The following is an 18749-nucleotide window of genomic DNA, read 5'->3' as shown; positions in this document are numbered from 1 at the left end:
TATTTCTTCACCTCTTTAAATCTAGGTCAGCCTTATGATTGCCTTGACCAGTAAAACAGAGCACAAGTAATGCTCTGCCATTTTTGGGAAAAAACCCTTAACTGGCCTAGTGGCTTCCACTACTGCCTTTTTGGAACACTCACTCTTTGGATGCCCCCTCTTGGAACCCATCTGACATGCTGTGAAAAGCCTAAGCCACATAAAGAAGCTGTGGAGAAGTGTTTCAGTGAATAGTGCCAAGTGAGCTTTCAGCTCACAGTGAGCATCAATGCTAGACATGAAGGAACCATCTTGGGCATCCAGCCTATTTGAGCTTATAAGTCACCGTAGCACCAGCCAACAAATGCGCGCAATCACATGAGAGACCCCAAGAGAAACCATCCAGCTGAGCCTTCTCAATCCACAAAACCATTAAGAGAAAATGATAATTTGCTGTTACAAGTGACCAAAACACAGGTTCTAGTCTCTTCTTGAGTAAAAACGTTATTCTTGCCCTTGGTTTCCATGAGACATTCCTGTGCCCTTATGACCAGCTCCCTTCCCTCATTTTTGTTTTGGCTTTAGTTAATTCATTTTTGTTACTTGTACCTAAGTGTACTAAAGAGTACACTGGATATGCAAGGAGATGAGAGTTTTAAAAACAAAAGCATTCTTGAATGAGGGAAAACAAGGTGTGGACAAGGCACTGAACCACATGAAGAGTTTGGGAGAACTGAAATAATGCATAGAGAATTAATACACATCCACAGAAATATAACTAGAAACGTAGGTGGGAATGAGGTATTAAATAACCTCATGGCCTAAATGAAAAGTGTCTAGTTTTTTTAATATGAAGATAAAGTTTAAAAGTGATCAGAATCACAGATAATGGTTTTACTGCTAATACTTAATCTAACTATTAAGGCAATTCATAATGAGAGAATTCTTCTATAAACTCAGTAATACTTTGATATGAATTTGTATTTTATTAATCATATATAGCTACATATGTGTGTGCATTTTTTTAAAAAAGAAGCAGCATCACTTGTACAAACAGTATTTATTTTAGTGCACTCAAACATTAGAGGGAAACAGAAAGGGAGCGTCAGGAGAGAACCATGGAGAACAGAAAAATTTAGGGATGGGAGAAGAAGGGAAACACCAAAGAAAGATAAGGAACAGTCTAAGAGAATAAGAGGAACAACCAGGAAAGAGAGAGGGTGCCACTGAAATCAAGTGCTGTGAGAGCTTTAAGAATGAGCGAGAGGTCGACAATGCCAATTTTGAGACAGATCAAATGAGATAAGTACTAATAAGGGCATATTAGCTGGTCAATGAGCACTGTAGCTAGGACAGAATCCGTAGATGGTAAGAGCAGAAATCAGGTTTTCAAGGGCTGAAGACTGATTAAGGACAAGAAAATACCCTTATAAAACAGTTTAAATCATTTTTGAAGACTTTTGTCTCCCCACATAATGAAATGTAGGTCAGTGAGAACTGAACACGTATTAAGGCCATATGAAAGAAGCCAATGGACGAAGCATTTTTTTTTAAAGCATATATGAAGATAATTGATTAGAAGAACCTTGGAGGAAATGAGAGGAAATGGAGTGAAGGGCAAAGATCAATAATCAGTGGGAAATACTGACAGGTGGAGAGGTGCCGCTCTTTCAGAAGCCAAAGGTAATACATAAAGATTTTGGATGTGGAGAAGCAGAAAGTGTAATGCTTCCTACTTGATGCTCTCTGGGAATCAGAATAGTGTTAAGAGAAATCTGGATTTAAATCTCAGGGCTCTGACTTGCCACCTGGGCAAAGCACCAAACTTTTTTGAGCCTCAATTTTCTCATCTCTAAACGGATGGTGATAATGACAAGCCAGCAATGAAGCATTATCATAATTTGTAAGCAGAGTATCTGGGAAAATTCTCATGTCCGCAGTAGACAACTATATTGGTTTTGGTAAAAAGATTAGAGGCGACAGTATATGTAAAAATACCTGCTCAAGTTGTCTGCACAAATATCTACTCATAAATCGTCAGTGTCATTATATATCATTTGTCTATAAGCATGAGCCCCTTGATATCTGCTGAGGATGAGAGAGGAGAGGATTGAGGAGGAATCAAAAGGAAAGTGATGAAAGTTGCAAAGCCATTACAGAAACTGGGAAAGGAAAATGATGAGTGAAAAATTAAAAAGATATTCAGAGAGAGCAGAGGGCCCAAATTATATACCTGTAGCAGTATCTGTCCACATGTTTTTGACTAATTCATCCATTTGGCACTCAAGGTATATATAGTAGAGGGAAAAATGAAATATACACCTAATTCCTTTAGCCTTTTATACTAGAGGGGTGAGAGAAGAGCACTGAAAGAAATAATCATTATTATCATCATCACCAAAATGGACATCTGTGTGACCTTATGTCCCAACAGTTCACATATATTCATTTAATTATCTAATCAAACTAAGGTAAGTATTTACCATCCTAAATTACAATTACAAATGAGATTAGAAATGTTGACTTGTCCAAGATAATGTTAGGAAGTAGAAAATTCAATGCTCTTTAAACAACTATACTGACTCTTAAATTATGATTTAAAAATATCCTCCAATTGGACATTTATCAGAAACAAACAGACATCTAATCTTATTTGCATACTAATAATACTTAGCTTATCCATTCAATTCAAGAAGGAGATTCTGCGTCTACCACCTTATTCCACACAGTGAGAACAAACCATTGACCCTATTCTTAAAGAATATCTGTTCTAGGGAAACGGAACATAGAGATACAAGTAAATTACAAAGCAGAAATGCATGCAATATAATGGAAAAATGATGCTATGCCATACAAGAGAAATATTTATTTCTACTACAGAATCTGGTAAAAGTTTAAGAAATTGGTGTAATTTAAGTTCCATATGGCTGATAAGGGGGTTTTAGAGGGGTAGATAATAAGAAAATGGGAATTCATTCCAGGTTGTGGGAACCATGCTAGAAAAGACTGAATTTGGAGTGTGCAGAGTGTGAATACTTAGTTTCACGGAAGTAGAACTGGATTTGGGTAGAGTAAAACTTACTATCTAGAGGAGGAATTAATGAAAAGCTACTGAACCTTAAGTTTCAGGGCTGGTCACTTGCAAAAAGAATTCTTCTATAACAGTATTTAATTTTCTATTTGTAATTTGTATAGTTTTTTTTTCTTAAAGATTGCCCCCTTAGAGCTGCCTGCAGTAGCATAGCATTACAAAAGAAAACCAAAATAACTTAAGTGATCATTGAAACACAGGTCTTCTGATGATTAATTCCACATTTTTCCAGATGAGCCATACTGTTGTCATGACTTAAAAACAATAGGAACAACAATAACTTACAAAAACACATGACCAAAAACTTAACTTTTATCTGTCACAAGGGGATGTGAAGGACCATGTAACATGTGAAGGGAAAGTTTGGCAATTTGGAAGTTTCAATGCAAAGAATTACACGGACTTTGAAATGTTCATATTTATATCAAGCAGTTACACAGACTGTTGAAAGGATGAATTTCTATACTCTTAGAAAGGTCACCACTACTAAAATTATTAAAACTGAAAAAAATGATGGTTGAACATCATATAAAACTTAGATTTTATCATAATTTGTAGGCAGCATTTCTAGAAAAATTCTCATATCTGTAGTATGATTCCAATAGGATTAGAGATCAAAATTTCCTTATAAATTGAGTATATTATATACGAAAGGAGCACAGGGGCTAAATATATTTTGTAAATTAAGGATAACCATGTGTCTGTGCTACAGAACTTCTCAGAATATTTTATATATTAATATGCATTAATATCCAAGAGGGATACAGTTCTTTGCTCAAATTATCCTTTTGCTTTTCTTTGGCAGAGTATATCACACAAGTAGATTTGGGAAGAACTATCTCATGTACTTAATGTATATATTTAGTGATAATAATTTAATTCATTATTAAGATAAGATAAAAATGGACATCTATTTCCAATTGATTCTACTTTGGGAAGGCTGTATAACATGCATCACACTTATACTTAGCTAGCACCTTTAAAAATTGATTCCACAATTCTTACTTTCAACTGATAATTCATCTTTAGTTTGTACTTAGGATATCTTTTACCACCTACTTTATTTAATGTCATCAGATTATCATTCTGGAACTACATAATTTAAAAATCCTTATCACTTTAGGGCAGGCTTATTGTGAAATAGATAAGTGATTTGTTTAAATAACAGTATTATGGAAAATTATAGGTAAAATGGACAATCTCCCATTTACACATTCCTCTTAAAAAAAGATGAATATTACATCGTCTTTCCTGATACTATAATCAGACAATGAAAAAAATAACATTTAAAAAACTTTTTAATGTAGAAGAAAACACTGGGATTGGAAGATTTCATCCAAAGGATAATGATTTCCATAGTTGGCTACCGGATTTCTAAGGTCTGCTAAAGATCTAAAGACTGTACTATTTGAGTTCTATATTCACCTAAAATATACATCTACTAGCATACGGATGATAAGTGTTTGAAGAAAATAAACAACTGATCTTGTGAAACTGTCAGCTTCATATAAAATCAGTAATTTGTAAAAGAAACAAAATGAAAGGAAGTAGCAAATGAGTGCTGCTGATTTAGAATACCCATGTATGCTCTAAAAGGAGCTCTCAATCCAATATTTCTCAGGGTCACTAGATGTTTTCCATAAAAGTGAAATAATATAAAGCTCATTATATCGTCATGCCCTTACCAAAAAAAGACATTTGACAATACAGTAATTATGTTCACAACTAGCACTATATATTGAAAGTAGGAAACAACAGTGGAAATGAATATAACCATTTTTTCCATTAGAGACGGTAAAGGGCAAATTAGAAAACTAAAAATCAATCAAACATTAATGACATTTCCAATACAGCATTTTACAATTAACTGAGCAGAGAGCAGGGCTTTTTATCATGATTTACCTCATCAGACCATTCTCATATATCAAATTAATGACAGAAAATGGCAAGCAAAATTAAGCCGTAACTGCCTCAAGTGTTTAATGGAAAAAAGGAAACTTTGTATCAAATAATTATTGAAGCTTTTCTCACATCAAATAAAGAAAATGACTCCGAGGGAAAAAAATAACTAAAATATTTCAGAAAGAAAAATATTAGAAGATATAAGGTTAAGACTACGAATGGAGAAATTTAACACTGTTAGACGAGTAATTTTTAAACAGTAATTTTGATATTGCATCCTCAAGAAGGGGAAATGGCCACATGCAACACATATTCTAAAATTAAAAGAAGAAAATGTACTCGAGGATCTTGGATACTTTGTACTTTTAAAACATGTGGAGGGGCTTCCCTGGTGGTGCAGTGGTTGAGAATCTGCCTGCTAATGAAGGGGACACGGGTTCGAGACCTGGTCTGGGAGGATCCCACATGTCGCGGAGCAACTAGGCCCGTGAGCCACAACTACTGAGCCTGCGCGCCTGGAGCCTGTGCTCCGCAACAAGAGAGGCCGTGATAGTGAGAGGCCCGCGAACCGCGATGAAGGGTGGCCCCTGCTTGACACAGCCCTCGCACAGAAACGAAGACCCAGCACAGCAAAAATAAATTAATAAATTAATAAACTCCTACCCTTAACATCTTAAAAAATGTGGAACATGAAAAAAATATAATCTTTCACATCTTCTGCAACTCTTGCTTGTGATTATTTCCCACACGATTAAACACGTCAAAATCACAATAATAGTCATTTTATATTGGGAAGTAATCAGTTCTATATAGTAATACACAGAGGCAGCACTTCAGTGTTAGAACAGATTTAAAATTCATTGCATTGTGTTTACCATTATATCTATATTACTGGGTAAAAGAAAGGAAATTATTTGTTATGGTTATGTGGAGTTTAACGTCGGAGCCCAAATATCTATAATAGCTCTCCATTTTCCTGTTCTGTGATTAAATTATTTCATTATTACATAAATCCAGAATGAATTTCCCTATGCAAGTTTATACTGTCTAATTCATAAATCAGTGAGGTAGGCTGTAAAGTTAGACTGTTTTGAGTCGTTTGGCAATCAAATGTTCCTATTTCCACTATAAAAGTCTTTCTTATTCCATAATGAAATCATAAACTTAATCTGATAGACCAAAATCTGCATTTAGGTCTTTATTTTTTAAGCACTGATTTTGAGAGTTTGGAATGTTTACATTTAAATATGGCCAAATATATTTAAAGTCAGTTAGAAGATTTAGCTTAAATACAGGAAGACCTCAGTTATGAATTATTTTGATGCGCAGCTAATGCAATCATCTTAAATTAACAGCTTTCTTTAGTAAAAAGAAGATCCCTCTTTTCTGTTTATTGATATTCATTTCTCTTTATTGATATTCATTGGGATGGAAAAAGAGATGGAAGGAAGAAATCTGGTCTGTAGTGAACCTGGAATGCCCAAAAGTCCTAGCTTGATAAGCAAAATACAGGAGCACTTTTCGATGATGATTATAAGATCCTCTCCTTTGATGGTAATTTGTTTTTTTCCTAAATTGTTCTTTTTTCCCCCTCTACTCATGAACATAAATCTACTCTGTGGGATATGAGGCTGCAAAATATGGGATCAGGAACCTGCCAGACAAAAGAACTAGAACAATTTAGCTATTACAATCACTGTTAAGCAACCCCACTGCTTCTAGTGGTAATATGAGTAATGGGGTCATACTCTCCTCTATAAGATGTGCATCATCAACACATAATGACGTGGAGCATTTCAAAAGGTACCCATGTTAGACTGTTCTTACATATTGGGGATTCAAAATATGAGATTACTGGAAAAGGGAAAAAAATTACAGATTGAAGTACCTCTGTAGTCTTAAGAATTACAGACATTTACATGGCTATTTAGACACAGTTATCACGGCTCCTACAATGATTTAGAGATACATACAAGGCAACTGGCACACTAACATATGTGGAATTAGGGGAAAAAAAGAAGAAAATAAGAAAACTAAGCCAAGTTCATCTTCAAACATCCATACTGAAAATTCTACTTGTCTAAATTAATTCGTTCATGTAGGAGTTCTCAGCTATATTTTCTACTTTCACTCATTTCCCATAAGAGTAAGCAAACAATCAATATAGGAAAGTCACCAAAGTCTGACTTCCACCTCAACTTCCTCCCATTGAAATCTTGTCACCGCCATAGGTGAGAATGTCAAACAGTGGTGAGAAGTGTGATGTGAAAAAAAGAAAAAAAGAGACTGCAGCTACTCAGCCATTACCAGTAATGAACTATCGAAAGTTCTCAACCTTAGCTACATATTAGAATAACTCAGGGTGGGGAGGAGTTCCGAAAAATTCTGATGACTAAGTCCACCTAGAGATTCTGACTTGATTGGCCTGGGGTGCAAAGCTGGGTACTTGGAATTTTGCTTCCAGACCTTAGGTGATAAAACTAAATCTCTGTATTTCACAATGTTCTTTAGGAAAATTAAATAGAGTAAACAACTCTATTCATGCCGTGTGCTTCTCCGCAGTTATCAATTTGATGATTTTATTCTGTAAAGTTGTTTCGAAGAAACACTCATAGGGTTTTTTATATTTAGTCATACTATTTTTGAAATATGTCTTAAATTTTTGATTTGTATATCTAGAAGATAAAATTTCTATATCTAGAAGAGCTTTCTCTATTTGCTTAACTCTATTTGAATCAATAAGATGTCATCTTAATTTTGTACTTTAATAAAAACCTCTCTTTAAATATGCTGGCATTTTGATGCTGTAGTCATATGATTTAAGAATTTGGTTTGGTTAAGAATTATTTTTTTGAAATAAAATACTCGAGTCAACGTATGCTCTGATATTCTAGCAGTATGTAGTTTTATTGTCTAAAAGGTTAAACTTTATTCCTGTAAGTTCATGACACTAAATAAAAAAGTAAAATATGTTTAATCTGATTTAGAATCAGAAGGCTCAATTTGCTCATTATGACAGGTAGCTGGTCAATGAACATGCAGAGGCAGCTCATTGCTGCCCTATAGTCCTAAATGCAAATAGAATGCAAGGAAGTGCCTTGCTCTACATCTACTTTTACATATAATAAGAGTATACCTGTCAAAATGTTTTACACATTGCACACATTTCCTTAATGCTGAAATTTGTTTATACCTGAGAATCTCAAACTATCTTGAAAGGCAGAAAAAGGGAAACTCTTTTTAACAGATTTAAATTTAGTAGTAAAACTACCAGTGCACCACACGGTGGAGTCAAACATCCACAAATCTATGTGACCAATATGTGACAGGAAATCTGAGCACAGATTTAAGATGGCCAAATACGGTAACGCCATTCACTTTGTCCTGCTTCTCCGTGATGTATTAAAACAAGTACTCGATTTCTGAAAAGGGAAAGCTAAGCCCATTAATCTTTTAATTAGCAATGAACTCTTCTGCAAATTTACAGAAACACATTGGGTATAAATTTTCATTTATACATAGGCTTAAATTTACCCCCCTTATATATACTTAGAAAAACGTCCTTTGATGGTATTCTTAGTAGGTTCTTTGTCTGACACATTGTGCTTAAGTGCTTACTTCACAGACAACCTCTTTATCCTCTACTTGTTTCTTCCAAAGGAGATTCAAATTGAGCTTCAGGAAAGCCAGTCCTTGAAGTAAATCTGAGTACTTGATAACTCTGTTCTAGAAAACAATTCACTTTGCTGTCATCTTAAAATAAAATCTTGGAGAAGAATGTTTCAAGAGCTTTTGGGTGGCTTGCATTTTCCAATATTATATATTACCATTTGGGGAATTCAAAGTCAAGAATCATCTTGAAAATGCAGGTGCAACCAGAAATGTAGGGAAAATTAGTGGGGAGAGGGCCTCGGGGATGGACAGATAACCTTCTAATGCTCCTCGCATTATATTGTATCGGTCTGAGTTATCCTTGGGTATTGGGTTCATACTATGTACATAAGATGTGAAAAGTAGCTATCTATAGTTACTGTAGATATAGTAGCTACCTGATAGTACCTTAGTATCAGAAAATCCTAGACATTTAAATAATTCTTATGATATTTTACATACCTGTAAATGTTATTTAAAAATAGAAATACAGCATTACTTCCCAAGGTGAAAGTTAATTTAGATACAGACTAAATTTACTTGGTATAAAGCTGACTTAGATTTATTTTCATTCCTATTTTAACTCTCATTCTAGAAAAATTAGTTTAACACATTTCATAATTCAGATTGAAAAGTATTGAATGTATAGGTATGTGAGTAAATATGAGTATAGACATATTAGTATTAGTAATAAAATGCAAATTTATATCTCTAATTTCTTGTTACTAGCTACTTGCAACACATTAAATGTAGAATATAGGTCATATGAATTCTAATTCCAAGATAAAGATGAGTTGATAATAAAATATTTGATGCTGCATTTTTAATACTACCACCAAAAGTATTTTCTTTAAACTTGACATTCCTACGGTTTCTCTCTAGCTCAAGTATAGTCTGAAAATATTGATAAACAGCAGACTTCAGTGTGATACTGCCCTGGTCTTTTAAGTGTCTCTATTTCAAATTCCTCCATTATGTACGTTCAAAAATAAATCTTAGAGTACTAATATAGAGATCCTTTTTCCCCTTACCTCCAAATAGTCCAATCAGTTGATCAAATAACCCTTTGTACAACTAGATGAATAAAGTTTAAGTTAGAAAGTTACTAATGTCTTGTTCGGATAATAAAAACAAAAGAAAAGAAGCTCATTCCAGGTTCTACTTGCCTGGGCTTCCTGAGGCATTTGAGCTGCGTCCACTTTGTCAGCAATATAAGCTGCCAACTGCTTGTCAATGGATGAGAGGGACTCCTGAATTAAGTGTAAGGATTTTTCAATCTCCTGGGCAGACTGGATACTCTGTTCAAGCAACTTTTGCCTCCTCACGGCCTAAACAAAGAAGAAACAGGAATGAATCAGTTCAATATTTACTGGTGATAGTTTTTCTGCAATCCTTCTGCAAGGCAAATGAAGATTCTAGATTCTACCCCCATCACCTTTTTATAAGATAGATTTCGCAGCTTCCTGCCACTCATTCAGCTCTACTTATAAAAATGAAAATCAGAATAAGAAAAAAGAGTTAGCACACAGAACTGCAGGATCAGGAATCTCTGCAGGACAAAAGCACAGTATTATGTACATCAAGGAAAGAGGCTGGGAAAAACATTAGTGAAATCATCTCCGTCATTGCAATCTGTTGTTCTCAGGCCGAATGTTCCTCCTGATCTCATTATATAGTTCAAGAGATTTGGTTTACTTAGAATAGGGTCATCGTCATCACAATCCAATTCAAGATAGATAATCCACTTCTACCAGTGAGACACATATACAATCTGTTCAGAATCAGCTCCTTTTCAAAAACAGAATTTTAGATAACCATTTGGTTAAGGATTTATTTTAAATTCTATTTCAACCAGTTATGCATGGTCTTTTTTTTGCCTCTACTTTCTTTCACAATTTGGATTATGGAAATTGCTTGTGCAATTGGATTTGTGTTACTGCTGAAGTAGAACAAATAATAAGTAACCCTAATATAGCTGCAATTAATCTTGATTGTTACTATAAGCATGATTAGGATAATTTAACACTTTTTAAGTATAAATAGCATGCTGAACAGATTGCAGAGTCTCCCTTGAAGGATCTGCTCACCTTTAAAAGAGTAGTTATAAAAGGAATGGGACAGACAACGTATTGAGAATTTCTTAAGTTATTCATCATAATCAAGGATTTTTTCTCATTATACAATGTGTAGGCATGATTATCTGGTACAAAAGAACTATCCTTCCCACAGACCATGATTAGGGTTTTGAAAAGAACCCTCCTTTTTATATTATGTAAAGAATATTCGATATTATATGAAGAATATAAATGTTGGCTCTTAAGTTTAAAATATAGTGGAGATGTCAATGTCCTTTAATGAAGCCAACTTGGAACACAGCGTTACTCAAGTGAGAACAAGGCTAAAAGCATCTGGACCAAAGGAAAAGGAGCTGGAAGACCTACGATGCTGCAGAAGCAAGGTAGGTATTCTCAGTATTTCCACCTACACCATAAACCTTCAGGATTCTGTCCTAGGCTTTTCTTTCTTCTCATTCTATCCATACCCTTAGCTACAATTACACTTCATATGCTCACAACTCTCAACTCTGCATCTCCAGTCCAGATTTCCCCCTTTGATCTCTACATTTGCATATATACTGTCGTAAGTGACAATTCCATTTGGGTGTCCCACAGCCATCAAAACAACAACAGAATGAAATACGGACCCACTGTCCCACCTCCCCAACTTGCTTTTTCTCTTTCTTTGTATCTTTTTCCCTATCTCAGTGATTTACAATTATGGCCTTTATTAGCCATAATTTTGGATATTTCCTCTTCTTCTATCATATCCTTCACCATTTTGCAATTAGTGAGTCCATCGATCACCAATCCTTTCTTCTACCTCCTAATATTTCTTCGTTCCGTCCTTTTCTCCCTCTCCCCACCACCACCATTACTCTACTTGAGGTTATTAGCATCTCTTGCCTCAAACATGGTACAGGACTCTTGGCTGGAATCCTGCCCTGCCACTACTCATCTACAAAGAAGCTACAGTATGTTCTTCCTAAAATAACAATAATTATCTGCTTTAATCTTCTAGTGATTCCTTATTTTCCTTAGGATAAAAGCCATACTCAATATGGCTCTAAGTCCTTTCACAGTCCCTGTGGTATCTTCTACTACTTGCTGGCGCTATAGAGAAATTTATTTTTCATTTCCCAGCATATATTATGTTCCTCTTTACACTTGGTGCTAAACATGCTGTTCCCTTTTCCTAGAACAATCCCATGCCCAACTTCCTTTTATTGGCTAATTTACATTTATCCTTTGAGTCTTACCTTGGAAATGTGGACATCTCCCTCTCCAGGCGGCTGTCCCTAAAAGCCGCTGTTCTCTCTTGCCCTTTTCTTTCTGTCTCAGTATGTATCACACCATATTGTAATTTCCAAATGCCTAACTATGTGCCAGGCATCAGGGTGCTCTCAGGTTTTCTTTTCAAATTACTCAATAGATTCAGGCCTAACATTGAAAAATTGACCCTTGGCCCTAAGGCAAAAAAGGGATTCTTTTTAGTGGGCTGGGATTTTGAGAGACATTTGACTTCTCCAAAGTCTGGAGTGGGGATTTTCTCAAAAATTATAGATTCTTGCCTGTTCTGTTTCAATTTACGAAGAAAACTTCAGGCTCTTAGTTGAGAAAAATTATCTAGGAGTTTTAAAAATGTTATTAATATTTCTAGGAAATAAAGAAAGAAGAACAGATGTCAGATGACTGATTTTACAAAAATATCATAATATGGTTTATGATCATCTTTTAGTAAATGATACACTTATTTATTTTACTTATCTTTTTGTTTATAAGTACGTGTCAATGAGAGCTGGATATGTCAAATGTTTTGATCTCCAGCATTGTTCTGTTTTCTTTTCCCTAAGTAGTGAAACATTTTAGCCAATGTTAAAATTAAACCTCATTTCTTTGAGTGATTTTTGTAGTAGATGCACTAAAAAAACAAAAACAAAAGCAAAAAAACGCTATATCCCAAATTCTGATGCATATAAAGGAAAACAACTATACATCCTTGAAATTTCTGCTTGGGGGACAGCATTAATTGCCACTTTGAATGCTGCTACTTTGCCCAAGGTAAAACAATAAGGATTAACTATTTCCTCATGGACAGTGGCTGGGGGTGGAAGTCCTGTAAGAGATGTGCTAAAACCAAATCCAACTCCCCTGGCTCTTAAGGAACTAACATGGAGACCCAAGAGAGGCCACTAATCTGCATTATTTACAGCCACACTGCACTGCACTGACTGTCCTGATCCAGAAGTTCTATTATCTGGAATTTGAAGTTCAATGGGTCAGGCACTTAATGCAACTATTTCCTTTCAGTTTTTCTTCGTCATCCAAGAAGAGGTTGTAATTTGCTCAAGTACCAAGTAATAAGAATACTCAATGTGTGCCATTTACAGCAACATGGATGTACCCAGAGATTATCATACTCAGTGAAGTAAACCAGAAAGAGAAAGACAAATATCATATGACATCACTTATATGTAGAATCTAAATATGACACAGATGAACTTATTTATGAAACAGAAACAGAATCACAGACATAGAAAACAAACTTTTGGTAACCAAAGGGGAAAAGGGGTGGGGAAGGGATAAATTAGGAGCTTGGGATTAGCAGATATGAACTACTATATGTAAAATAGATAAACAACAAGGTCCTACTGTATAGCACAGGGAACTATATTCAATATCTTGTGATAAACCATAATGGAAAAGAATATGAAAAAGAATATATGTATATATATGCATAACTGAATCACTTTGCTGTACAGCAGAAACTAACACAACACTGTAAATCAACTATACTTCCATTAAAAAGAAAAAGAATACTCAATTTGACTGAATTACGTTGCTGGGTTTGAGAACACTTTTGATTAGCTGTTTCCTCCTGTCTAATTTATGAGCTATTCTGAAGCTCCACTATTATGGTCATGAACACGTTGGACTCTGTTACTTTAGAATTCTCGCTATAGTCTTCCAACTGTAAACAGTAAGTACTAAGTTTCTCTCATTCTAAGAGATGGAAATAAGACTTATCTCAAAAGGGTTTACAAAAGAGGTAGAAAACTGGCCTTTCCATCATTACTCCACCAGTCTCACTTATTCTAAACCTCTCTGAAAATTTAGGAGAGAATCATAGTCACAGTGAATCCGTGGCCCAGGGAGACAGTGTGATGGTTTTTTCTGTTCACTCCCCAAGGAGGTATAAACAGCGGTACTTCAACCCTTCTGCCCCAAGCAAATGAGGGGCACTCCAAGACCATCATTTATAGAGTCTGGGAGTACAAAGTAGATAGGATGACCTCTAATTAACCAACTTGGACTCTGCTTATGCAGCTGAATGCTTTATTTGCTTTCTATGACTACTGAGGGCTTAAAAAAGGATCTGAAATGATGGCATAGTAAAGAGAAGAGGCATCTTGTACTTCCCAATGCTTGGTGTGGCAAAAACATTTCCGTAGGTCAACTGGACACTGAAGGAGGCAGCTATGTTTGAGCTGTCTAACAGGAGCAGTGCATATGGAGCAAGAATACTCCAGGATAAAGACACTTGAAGACATTACAGAGCATGTTTTTCTTGTTAAAAAAAATGGGAAAACAGAAGAGCTTCTGTAAGACCTCTTAAGAGCCCACACTTGCACCCCAAAGAAAGCAAATGTTTGTGCCCTTATTACATATAATACATGAACACCACAAAATGCTACTTAAGAGGAGACATTTGCTCACTTTCCTTCATTCCTACTTCTCAGGCCAATGTAGAATAATGTCACCCAGGTGGGGTAAGGGAAGATGCTGGAAACTGATCATTCTTCCCTACTAGGGCAGTTCACTTGGGCTTAAACTGGAAACATTAAACTGAATATGAGATTGAAATTTTAAGCTGAACTAAACTTAACTTTTCTCGTGTCACAGAGACCAGAAAGGAATGGAATATACTCAGGATGCCAGCAAGAAAGATGAATAAAAAGATGAATAAACCATCTGCTTGAAGCAAAACCATTTCATGTTTGTGTCCTATCTGGTTCAAACTACGCAGCAAACTACTGACACAGTCCATGAATTCAGCACTTGATAAACTGAGGTAGAGGAAGAGGAAAAAGATGGCTATGAGGAACAGTGAGAATGTGGTTTGGTGCAAGACAGGAAATGGTTTATGGAAGGCATGAAGACACAGATAATGAAGGGCCTAGGAACTACATTTGAAACACAGAGAATTATAGTAGAACAGCATGATTAGAAGACTTAAAATAGATATGTCAATGTCTTTGTCTTATACAAAGGCCAGCAAATTACACGTTTTATATCCATCTACTGATGTTCCATGTGTGGACTACTGCTACTATCAAATGCAACACTTTGCTTACTAACAGATAATTTCAGTGAACAATTAAAATTTCTGAAGCATAACTTGAAGGTCTTTAAGGAAGGATGCCATGAAAATGTCAGAAATTATTTTAAAACCTAGGAATGTTCTATTTGCCTCAGAAACCGGTTCTCCCAACTTTTAGTTATTCAGAACTGGCAGGAGAACATCCTCAAAGAAGGTGAAATGTAAGGAACACCCTGGGCCTCACCGTAGACTTGGACTTCTTTGGGGTTGATGAGAGATGAGCATTTCATTTCTCAAGATTCTGTATCGTAGAAGAAAAATAATAGATCTCCACAAAGTTGCGTATAACATTTCTGCGTGGTTAGGGGTGCTTTTAGCAGGCTGAGGAAATATTTTTCAAGAAGAATCAAGCTAATATTTTGAAAAGGGAATTAAATGGAGATTAAAAGAAAAGGAGAGGGAGAAGATAATTTACAGCAGGGAGGAGAATTTACAACTGCTCACAGTCCCAGCAACCATCAAAAGCTTCACTTTGTTGCTTTTTCTTGTTTTCAAGTTAGTATGTCCTACTTTTTCCTAAAGAAACAAGGGCCTACACAGTGTTCCTTGGACAAGAAAGACCAAATAAATAAAAATTGTTGCTTTAACCCACTTTAGGTTTAACTCATAAGGCGTTCTGGCACAATTGCTTTTTGTGGCATAGTTGTTAATGTGCTTGAGAGGCTATAAATAATTACATAGATGTGCACACGTATTTGTATACAGTCTTTTTTTTTTTTTTGCGGTATGCGGACCTCTTACTGTTGTGGCCTCTCCCGTTGCAGAGCACAGGCTCCGGAGGCGCAGGCTCAGCGGCCATGGCTCATGGGCCCAGCCGCTCCGCGGCATGTGGGATCTTCCTGGACTGGGGAACGAACTCGTGTCCCCTGCATTGGCAGGCGGACTCTCAACAGAGTTTTTAAATATAAAAGAATATTACATTATTTACAAGGGCCTCTAGATTTATTTTTGTTAATGTCACTTGGTTTAACCCCACTGGTCAGGAAAACCCCCAAACCATGTGCATGGAGCTCCCTATAATTTCCTTTACAGGAAAAGATTATAAACGTTAAAACCACTGGTGTCATGGTTAATTGGAACTTCATCTGTTTTAGGTCTTTGCAGGTCACCGAAGTTCTTCTGTGACCTCTGAGGGAAGCATACTTGAAAGTAATGTTTAGGAATAACGTTATCAATGGAACTTGACATCAGATAGCCATGACTTTCAAGTCAAGCATTGATAGAATGGTCAATGAGCTGTACAGTAATATATCTAAGACATTTCTGGATTTTTGCTGCATCCATTCATCTTCATGGGTAGACAAATGAAATTGGTCTTCTGCCCTGACAGGAGCAAACTGATGCATTGTTTCAGCTTCAAAAAGAAAGTGATGGAAGTATAATACAGTAAATCTAGCAGGAATCTACAGAGTTCATCTAACCCCAGTCTTTTCAAGGTAACTTCAGAAGCCCCCCTGGTCAGTAAAGCTTCTCTGAACCAATGCCAAGGTGCTCTCTGATTGTACATGTGCTCATAATACTGCTCTAGACTTTAGGCAATTAATAATTTATAGATACTGTAAATAATTAAACTATCATAGAAAATTTCTCCTGATACAGAATGAGACAGAATCAGAGTCTAGGGATAAGCTGGGTCAGGATTAAGACCACAAGTTTAAGTAACATATAGAGCAAGTGTCCCCAACCCCCGGGGCTGCAGACCCACGGCCTGTTAGGAACCGGGCTGCACAGCAGGAGGTGAGCAGTGGGTGAGTGAGCAAAGCTTCACCTGCCGCTCCCCATCGCTCACATAACTGCCTGAACCATATCCCCGCCTCTGCCCCGGAACAAGTGTCTTCCATGAAACTGGTCTCTGGTGCCAAAAACGGTGGGGGCCGCTAACATAGAGTGTATATAAGAGTAAAAATCCAAATCTTGCAGTAAAATCAAGTTGTAGCATGAAGCAATGAGTGGCAATCCTACAAAAGTAGGAATGTAGCCACTGAAAAACTTAGTTGATTTCTGGCAATTGCTTCTGTTGTCCCAGAAAGCTACAAATGCAGCAACTCTCCCCTAATGCACGTATAGGTAGGGGGAGGCAAGGTGTCCCAATTAGAAAAACTGTAGGTCGTGCTTCCAAGCTGAGGTGGGGAGGTAATTACGCCAATGCTGAGGGAGAACCTACTGAGACCAACTGCAGATAGACTGGCAGTTGTATCAAGTTGTATCAACGTGTTATTGTCATGTAAATGAACTGGCAACTTGGTATTCCTCAGATACGGGCTGTGATTTCCCTTGGACACAGTCAGGTGACAGCAACCTCAGAGTGGAAGACCTCTTGGGGTTAGTCGAACTCTCCATTCAGGAATTCAGACTTTCAGGATAAAGCCTGCACAGAGTTTCTGGTCTCCGGGACTTCACATGATGTGTGGGAAGTACATCCTTCACAGCCCCATTTACAGAGCAGCTAAGGATGGCTACAAGGTTTGGCTACGAGTAAAACAGTTTTCAGTCTTCAGGCAGTAGTCTCAAATATAGCCTCAATAACCAGAGATGATGCTTTTCTGATGTACATTAGTGATCTCTGCTGGATCTCTTTTACTGTGATGTAGGCCCATCATAGTCTGAAGCCAGTGTTCAGCTTCCCTTGAAATAAAATGCTCTAGACTCTGTTGACCTCTAAGGTCAATCACCAGTAGGGTTAAATTATACTCAGATTGGTGCCAACTAGATGTGGTATCTGAGAAACTGGAAAAATACCTCTCTCTCCTGGGATGTCTGGGATGACTGATCCTTTTTCATCCTTTCCATATGCATGAAGATTAACAATACTTATTGATCACAAATACTTCGGATGATTGCCGTGGTTTTGGAGAAGTCAAAGTGCAAGACAGAGTGTGTTTATGGCTTCCTGCCACACTACTTATCCACACTTTACTAAAAATTACCTCAGGCATAGCTCAGTAAATAGCTGCACTATTGTGTCTGAAGATTATTACAAGGCTTGCAAATCTTTTGTTCTTCAAGTAGATGAGATAGAAAAGGATACAGATTTGTAGCAAGGAACTCCTGCCGGGGTCTTTGGCTGTGATAGGATTCATTTGGCTGGGATGCACACCTTAAACAGCAGGAACAAGATGTAGAAAACAGCTGCTTTTGCTTTTACTTGCCAAATATGCTGTAAACTTATTGAGCAGTAGCCTGGGAGCACAGAAAGAAGACTCATGTGTGTTGATATAGGCATGGGGAACAGATAAATACTGGCAAAGTGGTATATTACACTTAATTCCTTGTTAGAGACCAGGGATGTCTGTCACTGAATGCTCTTGTGAGATATTAAGCTGGATGAAATAGACATAAACTGTTTCCAGCTTCCTCCTCTATCTTCTCCCCTCAGTGGTATCTTATCATCTGTAGGTGAAATCCATTGTGCTACAGTTGTTTGGAGTGGGAGAGGATCAACCAGCTCTCAGTTGGTAGGCCCTCACATGTAGGGTTGTTGCATTTCTCCTAGGTCAGATACAGCTGAAAATTAAGTTACAGCCAATGGTTACCACAGCCATGCAGAATGGCTTAGTGTCTTTCAAACTGGTCCCACAGGGAATGTCTGTTCCATCTAAAATGTGGTCCAGGAGGAAAAAAGAGGTAGCATATTGGGGAACACCCTTTATATGCCATCAAAAGTTTGGCATGATTTCCTAGAAAGTGC

At 36.7% G+C, this 18749-nt stretch overlaps 1 protein-coding gene across 1 annotated transcript in view; it reads right to left on the bottom strand.

The window, feature by feature from the left end:
- DMD (dystrophin) overlaps positions 1–10249 on the bottom strand; it is a 1279715-nt gene extending 1269466 nt beyond the window's left edge. The window contains exons 1-2 of the mRNA XM_024760455.1: positions 10202–10249; positions 9790–9951 (exon numbers count right to left, since the gene is read on the bottom strand). Coding sequence (XP_024616223.1) covers positions 9790–9951; positions 10202–10249 — 210 coding nt within the window. The remainder of the gene's footprint in view (positions 1–9789; positions 9952–10201) is intronic.
- Positions 10250–18749: the final 8500 nt, after the last annotated feature.

Source organism: Neophocaena asiaeorientalis, unplaced genomic scaffold, assembly GCF_003031525.2.
Source record: "Neophocaena asiaeorientalis asiaeorientalis breed wild unplaced genomic scaffold, Neophocaena_asiaeorientalis_V1.1 scaffold448, whole genome shotgun sequence".
Classification (NCBI taxonomy): Eukaryota; Metazoa; Chordata; class Mammalia; order Artiodactyla; family Phocoenidae; genus Neophocaena; species Neophocaena asiaeorientalis.
This window is presented reverse-complemented; position numbering and strand designations above follow the sequence as displayed.